The 20,760-nt window shown below is 48.3% G+C and overlaps 1 protein-coding gene across 1 annotated transcript in view; it reads left to right on the forward strand.

Moving 5' to 3' along the window:
• The first annotated feature begins 9,559 nt into the window (after positions 1–9,559).
• Positions 9,560–20,760, forward strand: part of LOC126534310 (protein-cysteine N-palmitoyltransferase Rasp-like) — a 62,694-nt gene continuing 51,493 nt past the window's right edge. Inside the window, exons 1-2 of the mRNA XM_055072802.2 lie at positions 9,560–9,713; positions 10,709–10,800. Coding sequence (XP_054928777.1) covers positions 9,664–9,713; positions 10,709–10,800 — 142 coding nt within the window. The 5' untranslated portion in view covers positions 9,560–9,663. The remainder of the gene's footprint in view (positions 9,714–10,708; positions 10,801–20,760) is intronic.

The raw sequence follows: 20,760 nt of genomic DNA on the forward strand, positions 1-20,760 counted from the left end.
CTTCACACTTGTTTTGCGCTATTGCCCAGAAAGCAGTTAGCGCTAGTGTTTATTCAGGCTTTAGGCTTTATTTATTTAGGTTTTCATAAGCATATACGCTGGTTTGCCAGAATTCAACTGTTCAAACTGCTAGTTGATAATAATGCTCGACGCCGACGAGCTTCACGGTGGCACCGTATAGCATGTGACACGATACATTCACTGTTGGCAAAATGAATTGATGGAGGCGGTATATGTGAAACCGCAAGCTGCTCTGCTACGCAAGGAACTTTCGTCGCGTGCAAATTTACACGCATTGTTGTCGACGGCATCCCCACATACAGACGCCGGAAACAGTGTTGATGCCGCATTTCAGGCGCATTCCCCTCTGGCACGAGCGTAGCAAAGGAGGCATCCGACGAAGAGGAGAGCTAGCAACGTCACAGCAGCTACTCGGAAACGTAAGACGCGCAAAGGTCGCCCGAAACATCTGTCGCTATGAGCTGGCTATGAAAGCGCCGTAAAAACACGATCTTTACCATGCCGGTGAGATCCTCTGCTATGAAGGAGCACCGTTTGCTGTCTTTTCCATCTGGCACGAAATTTCATAGGTCGCGTCCTGGAAACGAAATTGCGAACGGCTTAGAATGAACCGTCTGTTTTTGCATAATTCGCTTCTTTGCATTTCCCGCTGCACTTGTACCAGCTGCGGCTTTTGACTTCGTGGTAACCGGGCATGTGACACCGCTTAACCTTTGTGGGGAAAGCGCAGCTTCAGTATGCACAGCATGTTGCACAGAAAGGCAGGGTTTTCAGACAGCCGCGGTAAAGACGTGAATGTAGTGCGAGACAGCTGCTAAGCCTCAACGGTTTATTTCGCCGGTCGCGCGCTGAGGACGATGACGCTGGCCATGTTGATGAATATACACAGATGAAGAAGGCGAAGGGGTAAAATAATGCTCACACAATTTCCCCCGCACGTGGAAGCGGCCAACCTGGCCGCTGGTTACGCTGGTTATGGCGGGAAACGCTGTATGAAAGGCTTTACACGCGAAACATGCACCATCTCTGTGGCACGGCAGCGGCCGTCCAAAGGCGGAACAACTGGAGTGACACGATAGTTAACTGGCGAAGTCTGCTCCCGAACAATGTAGGGCCCGATAAAACGAGACTGAAGTTTCTCGCACAATCCAGGAGCGCGAACTGGGGTCCACAGTAACACTTCGTCTCCAGGGTGGAAGGAAACGACACGGTGAGATGCATCATAGCGAATTTTGTGGTCTTGTTGACTGGTGTCGGTGTTGAGGCGGGCACGTTGGCGACACCAGGCAATGCGCGAAACGAACTGCTCATACACTGATGTGGACGAAGGCACGGGGACACCGAAGAAAGAAACGTCGAGGATGGTGATCGGTTGGCGACCATACACAAGGAAAAAGGGGCGAGCACCCCGTAGTGCGTTGGACGGCCGTGTTGTGACGCGAAAGTGACGAATGGTAGAATGACATCCCAATTGGTATGGTCAGGGTTGATGTACATAGATATCATGTCGCACAGCGTGCGATGAAAGCGCTATGTGAGACCATTAGATTGAGGGTGGTAGCTGGAAGTCGTGTTATGGATGGTATTGGACGCACGGAGAACATCGTCGAGAAGTTTAGAAAGAAAGGTCCTGCCCCGGTCACTCAAAAGGACACGTGGGGCTCCGTGCCGTAAAAAATGGCTTCCAAGAAAAAGGCTGCAACCTCCTCTGCGGATCCCGAAGATAGCGCGGCTGTTTGAGCGTACCGTGTCAAGTGGTCTACAGCTGTGACGATCCATCGTTTACCGCCAGTGGTTAAAGGTAGTGGTCCATAGAGGTCGATACCAACGACTGCAAAAGGAGCTTCAGGACACGGGACAGGTTGGAGCAGTCCAGCCGGAGGTGAGGTCGGTCGTTTGCGGTGTTGGCAGAGCGAACAGGAAGCCACGTATTTCGCTACACTGGTTGCAAGTCCAGGCCAAGAGAAGCGGCTTCGAATTCGCTCACAGTTTTTATGGAAACCACAGTGACCGGCAGTGGGATCGTCGTGAAAGGTCTCCAATATCTGGGCCCGAAGTGATCGGAGAACGACAGGAACCCAACGGTGTCCTTCGGGATGAAACACGTACCGGTATAATATCGAATTTTCGATCTTGAAGTTCTTCAACTGCCGACGGAGCCGAGCGTTAGGTGTGCGAGTTGATCCGCGAATACGTTCCATGACGGAGTGGCAGTAGGAGCCATTACGTTGTCTAGAGGCATACGTATGAGAATAGCTGGAAGGGAGCCGGTCGAGAGCTGCGAGCGAAGGGAATGCAGGCGACGCGCCCTGCGGTTTCCTCACGGAAAGTGGTAAGCAAGCAGCGTTTGAAGATGGTGGTAGGGGAGACCGAGAGAGAGCATCGGCATCCTGGTGTTTCTTTCCAGACTTCTAGGTGACGTCGAAGTCGTATTCTTGTAAACGAAGTATCCAACGGCCGGAACGTCCCGTTAAATTCTTTAGCGTCGCCAACCAGCACAAGGCGTGGTGGTCAGGAACGATCGTAAAGTGGCGGCCGTGCAGATAAGGCCGAAATTTTTGGACGGACCAAACAATGGCGAGACACTCTTGCTCGGTAATCGTATAATTTTTCTCTGCAGCTGTTAGCGTGTGACTTGCGTATGCAACCACACGTTCTTCAGAATTTTGCTGACGTTGCAGAAGAACAGCGCCAATACCGTGCCCGCTGGCGTCAGTATGTAGAAGAGTGGGTGCGGTGTTGTCGAAATGACAAAGCACAGGTTCGGAAGTGAGGGCACGCTTGAGGGCGTCAAAAGCAGTTTGGCGTTCGTCCGACCAGACGTAGGGAGCTCCAGAAGCAAGGAGTTGATGGAGCGGCGCCGCAATGGTGGCAAAGTTAGGTATGAAGTGCCGGAAATACGAAGCTAGGCCAAGGAAACTACGCAAATCTTTAGTGCGTTCAGGCCTGGGGAAGCGGACGACAGCGGTAATCTTGTCGGGGTAGGGTCGAAGGCCCTCCTTGCTGACAAGGTGTCCGAGCACTTTAATGATTTTGCTGGCGAAGTGGCACTTTTTGGATTCAGTTCAAGGCCTGCAGCTGAGAGGCATGTCAGGACTTCGTCGAGGCGCTGCAAGTGCTGATGGAACAAGTCTGATGGAGCAAGTGCCTATTGAACAAGTCTGACAAACAAGTCTTCACTTTAGGCCCCGTAGTACGGTGTCAATCATCCGCTTAAATATGGCGGGAGCATTACATAGGCCGAAAGGCATTACGTTAAATTCGTGAACTCCATAGGGTGTGGCAAAGGCGGTTTTCTCCTTGTCTGCTTCGTGCATGTGGATGGATAGATTACAAGGCATCATCATCATCAGCCTGGTTACGCCCACTGCAGGGCAAAGGCCTCTCCCATACTTCTCCAACAACCCCGGTCATGTACTAATTGCGGCCATGCCGTCCCTGCAAACTTCTTAATCTCATCCACCCACCTAACTTTCTGCCGCCCCCTGCTACGCTTCCCTTCCCTTGGGATCCAGTCCGTAACCCTTAATGACCATCGGTTATCTTCCCTCCTCATTACATGTCCTGCCCATGCCCATTTCTTTTTCTTGATTTCAACTAAGATGTCATTAACTCGCGTTTGTTCCCTAACCCAATCTGCTCTTTTCTTATCCCTTAACGTTACACCTATCATTCTTCTTTCCATAGCTCGTTGCGTCGTCCTCAATTTGAGTAGAACCCTTTTCGTAAGCCTCCAGGTTTCTGCCCCGTAGGTGAGTATTGGCGCGGAGTATTAATTGCGGACTTCCGCGGTAACGTAGTCGTCATAATGGGCTGCAGCTGGTAGTGAATTCAGGAGACTGATGAACGGCAAGAAGGCAGAAGCTTGCAGAAGGCCTCACGTAAATAAAATGACTTTTTGAGTAGCATGGTCAGGTGGCGTGCTATGGTTACGATGTCTTTCAAGAATCGCCCAGAATATGAACACAGGCAGAAAAAGGTCTGCATAACTACATTGAAGTTGTCTAAGTATGCGCAAGCATGCCCCTGAATTTCAGTTAGCAGTTCCCAAATTTCAAGTTGGCGGGCACTCAAATTTGAAATTTCCAGTTCGCCCACCCTTAAATTTCAAGTTGGCCCACCCCCAAATTTGAGTTGGTACATGCCAAATTAGAAGTTGGACCACCGCCAAACTTTAAGTTCGCTCACGCCCAAATTTCTGTTGGCCCCCATGGACATTTCAGTTGGCCCACCCCCAAATTTCAAGTTGGCCCAGTCACAAAATTTGGTTGACCCATCCCTACTATAAGCTTTCCCATGCATTTCCTATGTAACATTATCTTGTAACATTTTCTTGTAACTCTTGTTGGTTATTGCTTTATATTTGTTTATATGCTGTGCCTTCCTATCCTGATTGCTTTGTATTGAGTTGTTTAAACATCTACTATGTCTAGCTTGATGACAGCAATGTAACCGCAACTCCTGTCTTGGCTTTTACTGACAGTATGAATAAATAAAGTAAAATAAAAAAGCCCTGTGTACCCCCAAGGATATACCTAATACTCCTGTCAAGCGGGCAAGTTAAGTGCACTTACGGGGAGTGCACTTCGGTACCTCGAGTGGCACTTTAGGTTACGCGGTGCTGAACGGGAAAGCAGAGCGCACTCACAATAAAAAAACGGTGAAAGACTAAAATTATGTTTTTTGAAGATGTAGATTGAAATAAAAAAATAAACCTTCTAAAAAGCGATTGATTTAGTTGCATTATAAATAAAAAACCATCTTAATTTATGTTTGCTCAACAAAAAACAAAAATATTTTTATCATAAGAGTACTACAAGTCAAGGCCAGCCAAGACGAATGCATAGCAATCCTGAACAATATAACGGCGTGCGACGAGGCGGTATTTGATCCTGCCAGAACAGAATATCAGCGAGTTCTGTTCTGATTATTTTCTTAAAAGCTGTTCAACGGCTAAAATGAACTTCTGTGTCCTTTTTCTATGCATAACATTTTGTATCGATGAAACCGCTGGCGGCGAAGCCACGCAGTCGACCAGCAAAGTGCGTTCCGTGAACGCACTCCGACCGGAGTGCAGTCTTCTGCGAGTACACTCCGCTTGCGACGTTTAGATTTGGGCAAGTGCACTTAAAACCCAGTGCACTCTCCGTAAGTGCACTCTTACTTGCCCCCTTGACAGGGGTACTAATCTGATCGTATGGATATTCCCTCTAATCAGTTTTTGTTTCAATTGTTCCTTATCGCTTATAGCGCTACTAATCATCTATATTGGCAAAATTATAACATTTAAATATCTTTGTAAATTAGGCGTTCTTGTGCAAATACAAGGCATTACACATTTCGCATGACTTATTTTACTGGGGTACTCATGAAAGAATGCTTATGAATTAAAATGCGGGCATCTTGGGGAAGGTGAATCCACTGGAAATGCCAGGACAGCGCTAACTTAAATAAAAAGGAAAGCTTAAAAATAAAAACCGTCCCTTTGACAGGGTGGCCAAATTTCGAGACAAATAGGGTGGCTATAGAACTAGTTCAGCTGATACCTGCCGGTGCGAAACAAAACGAGAATTGTCGGCAAGTGTTGAAGAAAGGTCCAGTAAGTCCTGTGGCCTACGCAGCGCCCGCGAACTGTCGGACGACTGCACATATAAGCGAGATCCCTGGTCTTCAGTCGTTACAGAGTGAGTCGGGTCTGAATTTGGGGACGCGGACTCCATCATATTAAATGCAATGCCCTCTACACTGTCATCCTTCGACGGCTGGTACTGATTCTCATGCAATGAGGATGCGAACAAGTTATCGCATGTGCCAACTATCACCTCCATCGAGCTGCCAACATTCCTTAATGTTGTCCTTGACACTTGCGCAACCCTCGAACACAAGTAAGTGTGAGTAGTTGTGTGCGAGTCCTTTTCGTATGTGGGCAGCCATTTTGGCATTCGCTCTCAGAATTGCTTCAAAGAAAGAGATTAAGAACCACGTCATATACTGGTTCCCGGCACACTTAGGACCAAAGATCGGCGACGTCCCCAAGCTTAACGAGGCGGCACACGAGGCTTCGCGCGCGCTTACAGACCGCGCGGCTTCACCCGACCACTCGGAGAATAAGGACGCCCCCACTATAGACAATACAATCACTAAACACTACTACCTACAACGTAGACAGTATAGCACGCCACACCGCACGCTCACTCGAGCTCAAACGGTTACACTCAGAATGCTACAAACAGACACATACCCCACGCAAAACAGATTACACCATTACATGCCTGAGCTCTACGACAAGTCTTATTGCACCAATTGCAATACATCTCTTAACGTATATCATTTACTCTGGCCGTGCTCGCAAGCCCACATAAACTCCGAACCGGACAAGCGCAAGTTTGAAAAAGCAATCCGGAGCGAAGAACTCGCTCCCCAACTCTGGGCCGTCCAGCAGGTCCACGACGCCGCCAGGAAACTCAACCTCCCGGTTCCGTCGTGGCAGACGCCCACTCCATGAGAGCCCAAAGCTCTCGTGGCCTGCAGGACATGAATAAAGTTGATTTCCTTCCTTCCTTCCTTGGCATTCGATATCTGCTAGTCTACATTGCGGCTATATTATAAAGGCTGAACGGCAATAGGTAGGTAATATGGAGAACAAACAAATACCGCGTGTGTTACTGCATAATAATCTTAAATGGTGGTCTTCTTTCTCGCGCGCGAATGACCGTGGCAGGACAGTACTTTGACAACTGAGTGCAAGTGCTGTATATGTCATGCCCAAAGATGCACCTGGCCCGGTGACCAGTAAATGGAACGTGACATTGTGAGCAGCTTCGGCCACAGCATGCTAACGGACGACGACACAGAGTAAGTTTCCCAATTCTTGTGTCGTCCCCTTTGTCTCAGGGTGCAAAACTCACTTATCCCCGTATCCATCTCAATAGTTAAGCACATCTCGATTTGTAAGTGCTGCGGCAGCCCACGAGTGAGGACAGCAAGGTCGCACCATATAACGGAACCGATAGGTCAAAATCAAAAGCCGTCCACGACGGCGTCTCTCGTGGTCGCTGTGCGAGGTTCAGACGCTAATGTTTGCCGACTCAAGAAAAGCTGCCGCGGAGTGCTTCCGGAGATCACCCTAGCCCGGTTACGCCGTAGCATAAAAGGAACAGACCGTGGCGGCCTTTCAGGAAGCCTCTCAAAAAACCAGAATCAGTCATCGCTCGTCGCGACTAAAGGCTGCTAGGGTGATAAGTCCTTTCCAGCCGACGAGCAGCTACTCTTTATCAAGACAGCTGATAACGCCGGGGGGACAAGCTTTGTGGGGAAGTTCAGTGCGCCAGCGCACCCTTTTATTTCTTTTACTTTTGTTTTGTTGATGTCAGCACATATTACCTTCGAGCTACTTTTATTGTTTTTAATGACCAACCGTATTTACAACGGAATGGCATTTGTGTTGGGTCATGTGCTGCTCCCGTTCTTGTGGATATTTTTTGTCTAGCCTCGATCATTCTTTAGACCATGCTTTTATTGAGCGGAAAGTTCTAAAAGTTTTTAGATATGTTGATGATATTTTTGGTATTTTTATCGCTGAAATCGTCCTACCAGGATACGATCAATAAGGTTTTAGAGGATTTTAAGGTACATGGACAAGGTCTTCTGTTTACCCACGAGAATACACAAAACAATGTATTGCACTTCTTGGAACTGAAGCTCGAATTCTGTGAACGCCATGTGTGTTGGGCGTGTCAACTCTGTGCGAAAAAGGAACTTTTGTCCTGTAGATTGTGAAAATTGTGTAGATTGTGTCTCGAAGATTGTGAAAAGAGCCATTGCGTCGTCATGTATGGAATTGGCTCTTAAGAGTTCCTGCGTGCACAAGATGCAAGAAAGTTTTGATAATCAGATCAACCGACTTTTGGCAGCTGGGTTCCTTATGTCGCTTTTGACTGCCGTGGTTGAAGCTCTGATTCAGAGAAGAAAAACCACAAAATGGCCGGCTGCCGAACGTGAAACGCGAAGGCCTGCGGTGGTCCCTCATATGCATAAGGTGACCCATCAACTCAAGAAAGTTGCTTGCAAGCATGGTGTTCCTTTGGCATTTTCTGCGCCAAACAAGCTTTCAAAGCTATGCTCCCGCACCTGCGGAGAGAGCATAGGAGGATGCCAAATTCGGCATGGTGCCTCATACGTGTCGTGTGCTGTCGGCGTGGTTTATGGCATTCCACTCTCATGTGGTAAGACATACGTTGGCCAGACAGGGCGTTGCGTCAATGAGCGACTCAGGGAACAAAAAGTAAACAAAAATGTAGATAGAGGAGCGCACCTTGTTGCGCATATAAACTCTTCCAGCAATTGTGTGGCGCGACTTGATCGGACGTTAATTCTTGGCAAAAGCAAGAATGAGCATGCGCGACTTGCCTTAGAGGCCTATCACATAAAAAGACAAGGCAATGATTGCATCAGTGACACATCTTTGTCCCTGCACCCATCTAAATTTGAATTCCTGCGTTTGCGTATACGATAAGTTGGCAGATGTCAGAAATGTATTCTCTGCGCCTGCGCGGTTGTGTGGCCTAGGTATATATATGCATCAACGACGAAGAAATATTGTTAGTCAGCGCCAGTGTGTGCCGTGTCTTCCTTTTGTGGTTCGTCTTAGGTGTTTGCGCTGTAACGTTAAGTTCAGAATTATGTACCAAATAGGCCCAAATGAAGTTTTACGGTAATCCATTAGTTAAGGGGAAAATAAAAAATAGCCTGAGTAAATCTAGGCCAGGGCCAACATTATGTATTCGGTTCAACTCACGTCCGGAATACCTTTCATTTTTAAAACTTTGGCTCAAGTTATGTGGGGCAACCAGTATAATATACATACGATAGACGTATGGGTTATATGGTAAGCATATCATATGACGTTATCACATGACATGACATGATAAACGTCACTCACAATACTGGCTATGGTAGGAGCGCTATTGACGAAGAAATGTCACCATCTGTCACTCGAAGTGCCGTCGACGAAATGCACTCGAACCGTAGTGACTCTTCCTTTTTCTCTCCCATCATTTCGTGCCTCTACGCCAACTGAACAACAGGCGTTCAAAGAGCTCAGCTTGTAACTGCTTCAGTAGCTGCGAAACAGCGCGAAGATGATGGATGAAAGGTCTCTGAAAAATAGCCCACGCTAACCTTTTTAGGCACTGTGACGTTCTCAAAAAAAAATAAGGAAAAGAACTTGTACGACTGATTTTCACGCTGAAATAACCTTTAGGACCGATGTGTCATCCCTTTCGATGCCACTTCGCGGAGCGCAGCGTAAACTACGTGGCACGCTCGGTAGTTCTCCTTCACAAAGATGTATCAAGTGACCGACCGCCCTACCCGTCACGTGATATGTCCTTCGCCTTGGCGAAGTAGCAGCGAGTCACGCTCATAGTATAACCTTTGTTTTGATCATTGTCTTTTTTTAAGCTGTCTGCTTCACTGATTCATTCAAGTAACTGATTTTTTTCCCTCGTGTATGTGACGTGTGGTAGGCGTTGTTAGAGGCGGCTCGGAAAAAGACTACAGCCTAGCAGGTAAACCGAAAACGAGGGGTACGTTTTATTTAGGGCGCTTGAATCGGGCACGGGTGTACCGGCTGATGCGAAGATGAATGGCAAGAAGCATGTGAACCAGAAGCGGGAAACTGAACTTCACAGGTAAGAACTGCCAACGTACGGGTCAGGTGTGCTTCTCTTTTCTGTGTTCGCGCGCCGTACGGTTTCTACGCATGCGCGCCTATTATAGTGCGGGATGCGTGGGCCTGCCTGCGTCTCTGTGTGGTCGTGCGCACGAATGGTGCTTGAGTTAGCGTGCGCGCGCATGGCTTTAACTTCTGTGCGCATTGCGCAAGGTCAAGTCCCGTGGTTCCGAAGGCGAAGCCGAAATGCGGTCTAGAGCCCATTACAAGCGACGCCGACTAGGAATGGGCGATTGCAGCCGACGCCGACTAGGTATGGGCGATTGCAGCGCGACTACGTCTCACAGGGCAAAACTGGAGTTCCTAAAATGAATACAATCACTAATCCGCTTATAAGAATATTTGTAAATGCATAAACAATTACAGTAGAATAAGAAAATTTTGAAGTCACGGGTTCATTGCTTTTATCAAAGAAAAGAAAATGGAGTGGTGCGAAACTGCGTCGGATTTCTGCAGTTAACTCGTGGCAATGCGTACTGAGTTATGAAGTGATAGAATAACCGTATTTTAAACTGTAATGATGCCAAAAGTCTCACGAGTAGACAGAGAAGGTTGTGCCAATATGTGTGATAGTAACCTAAGATTTGATAAGTAATTTTATTTTTGGACGGTCTTTTTTAATAAATATATCTTTAGGCCACCACAACAAAAACTGACGGACTATTCTCTAATGTAATTTCTTCTTCTTCTTACCTATGTATTTAACACCAGAAAAACACAAGAGGGATGCTTTCTGCGCTAGTAAAAAGTGTTTTCTTTCTCTCTCTCTCTCTCTCTCTGTGCGTGTGCGTGTGTGTGTGTGTGTCTGTGTGTGTGTGTGCGTGTGTGTGTGTGCGTGTGCGTGTGCGTGTGCGTGCGTGCGTGCGTGCGTGTGTGTGTGCTTTCATTGCAACTCGGGCTGACAACAGCTAACCTAATGATAAGAACCTGCCAATTTCGTTTCCAACTTTCAAGGTCGAAGTGGACTCTGGAAAAGGTGTATCACTGGGTGTTCATTTCCGCAGCCGTAGGGTATGCCATGTGGCGATACGCGACCAGCGAAGAGAGTAAGTGGACGCAAGAGCTTCGTTGTCCGACTTGTTTCTAAAGTTTAAAAAATTGTACAGATCCCATGCGATCTCATGCGAAGCAAGTCGCAGGCAGCTGGCTGTGCGGCATCGTTTGGAGCCCTTCAAAAAAGTTCCCTGCTGGGCACACGTGTTTCTGTAAACTAAGCCCGCGTGTGCATTACGCGAGCCTCTGTGTGACCACAGTTAGCAAGGTGACGACATCATGTCATGGATGTCATGTCATCCATATCTTGTCATTTATGTCGTAATACGCCATTCATGAATTGTCATTCGTGTCATTCATGTCATTATATGCATGTCATGCCATTGTCAATGTCGTGCATGTGTGTCAAACACATCTTGATGTATATTCAGTTAAGTAAACGACTATGAAGGTACGGTGCAAGAGACTAAGTCACGACGTACATGTCAGTCCTATTAGGAATGTTAAAGAAATTAAATTAATTACTTTTACGTGTCAAAACCACTTTAAGATTATGAGGCACGTCGTAGCGGGGGACTCCGGAAATTTAGAACAACAGGGGTTCTTTAATGGGCGCTTAAATATAAGTACACGGGTGTTTTCGCATTTCGCCCCCATCGAGATGCAGCCGCAGTGGCCGGGATTCGATCCCGCGACCTCGTCTCACGAATGTCATGTCATACAATGTCATTCAATGCATGCATATCCCGAGTATATTAAGGTAAAGAAACTACCACTGCGGGCATCGCGATGGCGTTGACAGACAGACAAACAGATCATATAGAACGGACATGACAGACAGACAGACAGACAGACAGAGCATAAAGAACGGACGTGACAGACAGACAGACAGACAGACAGACAGATCATATAGAACGGACATGACAGACAGACAGACAGACAGACAGACAGACAGACAGACAGACAGACAGACAGACAGACAGACAGACAGACAGACAGACAGACAGAGCATAAAGAACGGACGTGACAGACAGACAGACACACACAGACAGACAGACAGACAGACAGACAGACAGACAGACAGACAGACAGACAGACAGACAGACAGACAGACAGACAGACAGACAGACAGACAGACAGAGCATCAAGAACGTCTGTGACAGACAGACTCCAGACAGACAGACTCAAAATGTGTAAAGTAGGCTAAGAATGATTCCCATTGAAATGCTGCAGTATCCCGAGTCATCATTGACCGCTTTAACTGCAACCGATTCAAAGCGATCGTTGGTGGCTCACGCTTAACAAATTTATAAACCCTGCATACACAAATGCAAACACGGCGAGTAAGCCAGCTACTTCACGAACGTCTTACCACAATAGCACCTAAGACTTTAATTCGTTTTTTGCGTTTAAAAGAGATCATTTATACTATAGCGCCATATAAATTTAAAGCTACCCGAATCTGTTACCTACGTGTCAAAACCACTTTAAGATGATGAGGCACGCGGTAGTGGGGGAGTCCCCCACTAGGACCACTCTTCTCTGAACATCTTTCACCTTAACTTCAGTCACTAGTTATGTGACACTAGGTATGTTCCACTCTTCAATGACCATGAAAAATCTTTAAAATTAATTACGTGCTGTGCGGAATATAACTCGCCTCATATATGTATATTGGCAGTCCTGTCAGAATATACATTCATGCATGCTCCCCACGCAGACTTGGCGGCTGCGCCACTGAATCGCGCAGTGAAAAAGGGAGTCTGGCTGCCAAATGCTTCATACACGACTGATTTCCGTGATGACAATACGAGGTGTCGCTAGATTGCTTCAATTCTAATGGCACTAACGTCGACATTCATCGTGAAATGCGTTGTGGCACCATTTTTCTGGTTACCGCATTGGTCAAGTCACTTTCCGGAAACGCTCGCATATCATATCTTGAAAAGCGCGTAAACCGAATCCTCAACTTCCTATGATGTGTGTCAGGCACGAGATGCGCGAGCAATACTGAATAATTGATGAGGCTACATATTGCACACGTTCGTCAAGCGACTACGTGTTTCTTTATTGTGGCGCCCACTATACAGTGCTTCTTTGCTTTATTGCGATAACAATTGTATGGACACTCCAGGCACATTTCCACCGTCGCCGTGATGTTCCACATAGGGTCAAAGCGCGATAACATCGCGGCTTTACGCCGTATGCTGTGCGTACGAGTGATCATGAGCCGAGGATGGCGGCTCGATTTCGCTTGCACAAAGGAGAAAAGCGGAGAGGAAGCGCGCCGTCTTCCATTGCGCGCAAAGCACTGGGAGGGGGAGAGAGTGTAGTGCTTCTACTTCGGCGGCGGTTGCACATGGCGCGGCTAAGCGCGGCCGTGCAGGCCCTATCATGAAAGCGATATTAGATTAGTACAAAGTGTAGGTGGGCCAAAAGCTGGTAGCTTCGTACGCACTGTGCGCTCGCCGCTTAGTTCGCGTTGAACCTAGCGGTAGCATGAAGGTCAATTCGTTCGCTGCTGCGGCCGCTATTCCTCACGCCAGGAATGCTGCGAGCGCTCGGAGAGGGAGGGTCGTTTCGGTGTTTCGTCAAGCTAACCTCACCGACTCTTATGATTCCTGCACGAGTGGGTGCAGGAAGGTATCAGGATCACGTAGACACCAGGACTTTCGGAGATTCGCCCAGGATAGTTCTTGTTTCTCGGGCCGCGCCGCTCACCACCCTAAGCTTAACGGGCTTAGCGCGAGCACGGCCCCCAGTAGGCCTAGCGACGCAGCAACTGCTCCCTAGACGTGCCCTGGTCACCCACCGACATGGAGTACGCGGTCGAAAGACAAGTTATCTCTGAGGAAGAATGGCGGAATGACTCCTTTAAATCACCCAGTTACATCGCTGAAGAACGACGCCACCACTGAGACTCAAGGCAAGTAAGTACCCAGCCTGAGTGTGACGGGAGTGAACTCCTACGGCAACGGGCGAAGCACATTGAACCTCAAACCGCGCCCGCCACGCCACTGCAGGCGCGTGCCGCTACTTATAATGCCGACGGATGCCATCCTCATCGTGAGACGCCCCCAGTCACCGACCAACCTCACAAAGTTGCCACCGTGGCAGCTACACGAAGCCTTGCTCAAGGCAGCCTCGCTGCTCGATCAACCACCACCAAACCTGCATCTGTTCACACTTTCAACACTCACACTGAAATTCATCGACTCTCAGCGTGCCCAAGCCTACCTCCGCATCAAATACATCAATGTGGGCACCCGCACCATCTACCTCCACGTGTATCCTCCCCCTCCAGACGACGCCGTGCGAGGCATCATGTTTCATGCGTTCAACGATTTCTCGGGCGAAGAGATTCTGGCAGACCTCCAAAGTAGCAACCCCGACATGCCTATAGTGAGCGGCAGAGGCACGGGCCAGACTAGGCCCGTGCCTTAAGACTAGACTCAAGATCTAGGTCTTACCATCCTCAACAACCCACAAGAAACAAGACGGGTCGGTAACAGTGCCGACCCACCACGTCATACCTCTCTCTCTCTTCTAAAAAACGTACCGGGCGCCCGATGGCAGAACCCGAGCAACGCGGTCGACAGCGATCATTACATCTTGTCGCTGACTTTTGAAGCAGCCGCAAGCACGGCGAAGATGGCCGCTGACCGCATTACGAAGTGGGATAAATTCCGTCGGCTGCTACGCGAAGAAACGGCCTCCGACTCCACATCGGATCTGAGCGAATGGATCAGGTCGCTGAGCTGCGACCCGACTTCCACGGCGTACGAAATGGCGGAGCCTCAAGAGCAATAATCGGCGGACTCCCACCTCATGTGCATGTGGGAAGAGCGAAAGCCTCCCGTGCAGGTAGCTGCGACAACGAAACAACAACAAGCTGCGACAGCGCGTAGCGAAGCTCGAAAGGGAGGTAGAGGCTCACGCATCTGCACTAGAACGTCCTCAGCGGGGCCAGATGTGCAACAGCCTGAACGGCCAGCTGGGTAGCAAGTAGACACGGCATGTGCTGGATCCCGGCAACACCAAGTCGGCGGCACACAACCAACTGACGCAAATAAAGAAGCTGCCAGATACCACGCCCTGTGGGAATCGATGTTATGGGAAGCAGTGAGCGGGACGCCTCCCATGTTAACGAAACGACCATGAGAGCATCAAGACGTAGGCGGCTGTTTCACGTCCTACATGACAAGCATGTCGTGACCTATAATTTTTGTTCGTAATACATTCTTGTCATAATATGCCAATTTCGGTACATACCAAGGTAACGAAACGACCATGAAAACACCAAGACCTAGGCAGCTTTTTCATGACCTACATGACACGCATGTGATGATATTCATGTCATGACTGATCATTTATGTTCGTCATACACTCTTATCACACCATGCCAATTTGTGTACATACCAAGGCCTAGGCTGCTGGTTCATGACCTGCATGTCATGGATGTCATGAACTTAATGTCATGACCAATCATTTATGTTCGTCATACTCTTGTCGTGCTAAGGACGACCATAAGAGCACCAAGACGTAGGCGGCTGTTTCATGACCTACACGACGCACATATCATGGTGTTTATGTCATGACCGGTCATTTACGTTCGCCATACAGCCCTGTCATACTATGCCACTTTTGGTAGATGCCAAGTAAACGAAACGACCATCACAGCACCAAGACGTAGGCGGCTAGTAGATAATGTTGTTGGGAGCTTGGTTTAGCGGAGGCAATAATATACGTTTTGACATGTTGAGAACGGAAATTCCACTGACTTTATTCAAGAGTAAAAACCGGTTTGTCGAATGGCAATGGTGGCGCTCCTCTCGGACAGCCGCTTCGGCTCGAGCAGGGGGCAAAGACACCCATGGCAGGGAAGCGGAGTGACGGACGGTCGCCACAAGCCCCGTCCGCGCGCCCCCCCTACCCCCCGTAAAATGCCGGAGGCTTATGTGCGAATGGCGGAAAGAATGAAGAATTATTGTTCAAGATAGGCTGGTTTCGCGCGGTCACACGACACTCTCTCTTTGCCGCGAACGTAAACTTTCAAGGTTTTCTCTGAACGCGAAACCACACGAACGCGGCCTTCATAGAAAGAAAATGGTGGCTTGATAGAGTCCCGTCGCAGAAGGATGTGCGTGGTTGTGTCCATTGTCGGCAAACTAAGCACAGGCTACCTGCGGGCGATACGTGTGGGTTTAGGTCGAAGCTGGTCGAGCCAGGAATGTCATCATCATCATCAGCCTGGTTACGCCCACTGCAGGGCAAAGGCCTCTCCCATACTTCTCCAATTGCCCCGGTCATGTGCTAATTGTGGCCATGTTGACCCTCCAAACTTCCTAATCTCATCTGCCCACCTAACTTTCTGTCGTCCCCTGCTACGCTTCCCTTCCCTCGGAATCCAGTCCGTAACCCTTAATGACCATCGGTTATCTTCCCTCCTCATTACATGTCCTGCCCATGCCCATTTCTTTTTCTTGATTTCAACTAAGATGTCATTAACGCGCGTTTGTTCCCTCACCCAATCTGCTCTTTTCTTATCCCTTAATGTTACACCTATCATTCTTCTTTCCATAGCCCGTTGCGTCGTCCTCAATTTAAGTAGAACCCTTTTCGTAAGCCTCCAGGTTTCTGCCCCGTACGTGAGTACTGGTAAGACACAGCTGTTATAAACTTTTCTCTTGAGGGATAATGGCAACCTGCTGTTCATGATCTCAGAATGCCTGCCAAACGCACCCCAGCCCATTCTTATTCTTCTGATTATTTCACTCTCATGATCCGGATCCGCAGTCACTACCTGTCCTAAGTAGATGTATTCCCTTACCACTTCCAGTGTCTCGCTACCTATCGTAAACTGCTGTTCCCTTCCGAGACTGTTAAACATTACTTTAGTTTTCTGCAGATTAATTTTTAGTCCCACCCTTCTGCTCTGCCTCTCCAGGTCAGTGAGCATGCATTGCAGTTGGTCCCCTGAGTTACTAAGCAAGGCAATATCATCAGCGAAGCGCAAGTTACTAAGGTATTCTCCATTTACTCTTATCCCCAATTCTTCCCAATCCAGGTCTCTGAATACCTCCTGTAAACATGCTGTGAATAGCATTGGAGAGATCGTATCTCCCTGCCTGACGCCTTTCTTTATAGGGATTTTGTTGCTTTCTTTATGGAGGACTACAGTGGCTGTGGAGCCGCTATAGATATCTTTCAGTATTTTTACGTACGGCTCGTCTACACCCTGATTCCGCAATGCCTCCATGACTGCTGAGGTTTCGACTGAATCAAACGCTTTCTCATAATCAATGAAAGCTACATATAGTGGTTGGTTATATTCCGCACATTTCTCTATCACCTGATTGATAGTGTGAATATGATCTATTGTTGAGTAGCCTTTACGGAATCCTGCCTGGTCCTTTGGTTGACGGAAGTCTAAGGTGTTCCTGATTCTATTTGCAATTACCTTAGTAAATACTTTGTAGGCAACGGACAGTAAGCTGATCGGTCTATAATTTTTCAAGTCTTTGGCGTCCCCTTTCTTATGGATTAGGATTATGTTAGCGTTCTTCCAAGATTCCGGTACGCTCGAGGTCATGAGGCATTGTGTATACAGGGTGGCCAGTTTTTCTAGAACAATCTGCCCACCGTCCTTCAACAAATCTGCTGTTACCTGATCCTCCCCAGCTGCCTTCCCCCTTTGCATAGCTCCCAAGGCTTTCCTTACTTCTCCCGGCGTTACTTGTGGGATTTCGAATTCCTCTAGACTATTCTCTCTGCTATTATCATCGTGGGTTCCACTCGTACTGTATAAATCTCTATAGAACTCCTCAGCCACCTGAACTATCTCATCCATATTAGTAATGATATTGCCGGCTTTGTCTCTTAACGCATACATCTGATTCTTGCCAATTCCTAGTTTCTTCTTCTCTGCTTTTAGGCTTCCTCCGTTCCTGAGAGCTTGTTCAATTCTATCCATATTATAGTTCCTTATGTCAGCTGTCTTACGCTTGTTGATTAACTTCGAAAGTTCTGCCAGTTCTATTCTGGCTGTAGGGTTAGAGGCTTTCATACATTGGCGTTTCTTGATCAGATCTTTCGTCTCCTGCGACAGCTTACTGGTATCCTGTCTAACAGAGTTACCGCCGACTTCTATTGCACATTCCTTAATGATGCCCACAAGATTGTCGTTCATTGCTTCAACACTAATTTCCTCTTCCTGAGTTAAAGCCGAATACCTGTTCTGTAGCTTGATCTGGAAGTCCTCTATTTTCCCTCTTACCGCTAACTCATTGATCGGCTTCTTATGTACCAGTTTCTTCCGTTCCCTCCTCAAGTCTAGGCTAATTCGAGTTCTTACCATCCTGTGGTCACTGCAGCGCACCTTACCGAGCACGTCCACATCTTGTATGATGCCAGGGTTAGCGCAGAGTATGAAGTCTATTTCATTTCTAGTCTCGCCGTTCGGGCTCCTCCACGTCCACTTTCGGCTATCCCGCTTGCGGAAGAAGGTATTCATTATCCGCATATTATTCTGTTCCGCAAACTCTACTAGTAACTCTCCCCTGCTATTCCTAGTGCCTATGCCGTATTCCCCCACTGCCTTGTCTCCAGCCTGCTTCTTGCCTACTTTGGCATTGAAATCGCCCATCAGTATAGTGTATTTTGTTTTCACTCTACCCATCGCCGATTCCACGTCTTCATAGAAGCTTTCGACTTCCTGGTCATCATGACTGGATGTAGGGGCGTAGACCTGTACAACCTTCATTTTGTACCTCTTATTAAGTTTCAGAACAAGACATGCCACCCTCTCGTTAATGCTATAGAATTCCTGTATGTTACCAGCTATATTCTTATTAATCAGGAATCCGACTCCTAGTTCTCGTCTCTCCGCTAAGCCCCGGTAGCACAGGACGTGCCCGCTTCTGAGCACTGTATATGCTTCTTTTGGCCTCCTAACTTCACTGAGCCCTATTATATCCCATTTACTGCCCTCTAATTCTTCCAGTAGCACTGCTAGACTCGCCTCACTAGATAGCGTTCTAGCGTTAAACGTTGCCAGGTTCATATTCCAATGGCGGCCTGCCAGGAATGTAGCTTCTCTTAAGTGCTGAGAGGTTGCTTGTAGAGTGCCTGGCTGGGGGGCCGTAAAACTGGCGCCTGGAACGCGAATTGCTGACCCATAGAACATCTCGGCTGCACTGACTCCGAGGCCATCCTTGATTGTTGTTCACTGCTACAGTGCTGCCCGCGGGCGATACGGGGGGGGGGGGGGGGGGGGGTCATGTACTACCCGGTCATGTACTATTGTGGCCATGTTGTCCCTGCAAACTTCTTAATCTCATCCGCCCACCTAACTTTCTGTCGCCCCCTGCTACGCTTCCATTCTCTTGTAATCCAGTCCGTAACCCATAAGGACCACCGGTTATCTTCCCTCCTCATTACATGTCCTGCCCATGCTCATTTCTTTTTCTTGATTTCCACTAAGATATCATTAACTCTTGCTTGTTCCCTCACCCAATCTGCTCTCTTCTTATCCCTTAACGTTACACCCATCATTCTTTTTTCGGTCAGTAGTTATGCGCAAAGGGCGACCATACTGCAACACCAATGTAGCAACAAATGCTTCCGCCACTGTTTCGGCCGTGATGTCTTGTAGAAGCGCCGCCTAAGGCCACCTTGAGTACCGGTCGAGGCACGTAAGGAGGTACCTGAAACCTTGGCATGGTGGCATAGGCCCCATCAAGCTAAATCCACATGATTGAAACGGCTCTCTTGTGGTCGAAACGGTTGCACCGCTAAATGCGTGTGCCAGGTCACTTTCACGGCTTAACAGGCTTGGAAACTTCTTGCCCAGCTACGAACTTCTTTGTTGATCCCTGGCCAGACGAAGCGTTCTGTGATAAGCCTCTGCGTTGCTCTGATGCCGGGATGGCTTAGCCCGTGCAGTGAATCGAATATTGGCCACCGAAACTGATGGCGCACGAACGGGTGAGGAGCTGCATGTGATGTGTCGCACGTGACCAATGTTCTTGTGTAGGGAAGCGACACCTCATGAAGCTGAAGCGACGAGTTTTTTTTTTTTTTCCCGCAATTGACGCAGCTCGGGCTCGTTTTGCTGGGCAGAAGCTAGAGCTTGAAAATACACAGGGCCAGCAGGCACAGCGCCGATCCGCGACAGTGCGTCGATCAGCTGCCTGATTTTCGGTCCCTGAGATATGGTAGATGCCCGTAGAAAATTCGGAGATAAAGGAAAGTTGTCGAAGCTCATATTCTGAGTACGAAGAACTGTTGTTCTTGAACACAAAGGTTAACGACTTGTGGTTGGTCAGAATGTAAAAGCTATAGCCTTCAAGAAAAAGAAACGGAAATGCTTGAGTGCACAATAAATGACCAACATTTTCCTCCCGAAAAGGCTGTAGAGAGCTTCTGTAGCTTTGAGGGGCTTTGGGAAGAAGCCCCGCGGCCTCCATCGCGCTGCTGCAGTGCAGCACCCACTGCCGTGGTCTATTCGTCTACCATAAGGTGAGTTGGCTGGTGGGGTGGCGGATAAATCAGCAAAACTGCAGTCGCTAACCGCGTTTTGGTTTCCCGGAAGGAGTGTTCGCGTTCCCAAGACCAGAGGAAGGTAGGCGTTTTTTTTTTCTTTTTTTTTTTAGTTGCGAGGCGGTAAGTCGGTAAGCGGGTGAAGAACTTGCACACAGGATTGTATAAAGCGCTTTTCAAGATTTATGAGCCCCAGAAATTTCCACAACTTTCGGAAAGAGGTCGGAGAAGGGATGTCCTCGATTTCCTGCACCCGTGATTCCAGTGGCTCGATGCCTTGGGGTGAATTGCGATGGCCGAGAAGATCAAGGGCTTCAACTCCAAAAATGCATTTCTGGGGCTTTAGCACCAGGCCGTGTTCATCCAGTCGCTCAAATAGAAGGCGAACGTGCCCTTTGAGTTCTCCGACTGTGCGACTTGCAGCGAGAATGTCATAAAAGTAGGCGTAAACGAACTGGAATGTCGCTGTGTTC

The sequence above is a fragment of the Dermacentor andersoni genome, chromosome 7, assembly GCF_023375885.2.
Source record: "Dermacentor andersoni chromosome 7, qqDerAnde1_hic_scaffold, whole genome shotgun sequence".
In the NCBI taxonomy this organism is placed as follows: domain Eukaryota; kingdom Metazoa; phylum Arthropoda; class Arachnida; order Ixodida; family Ixodidae; genus Dermacentor; species Dermacentor andersoni.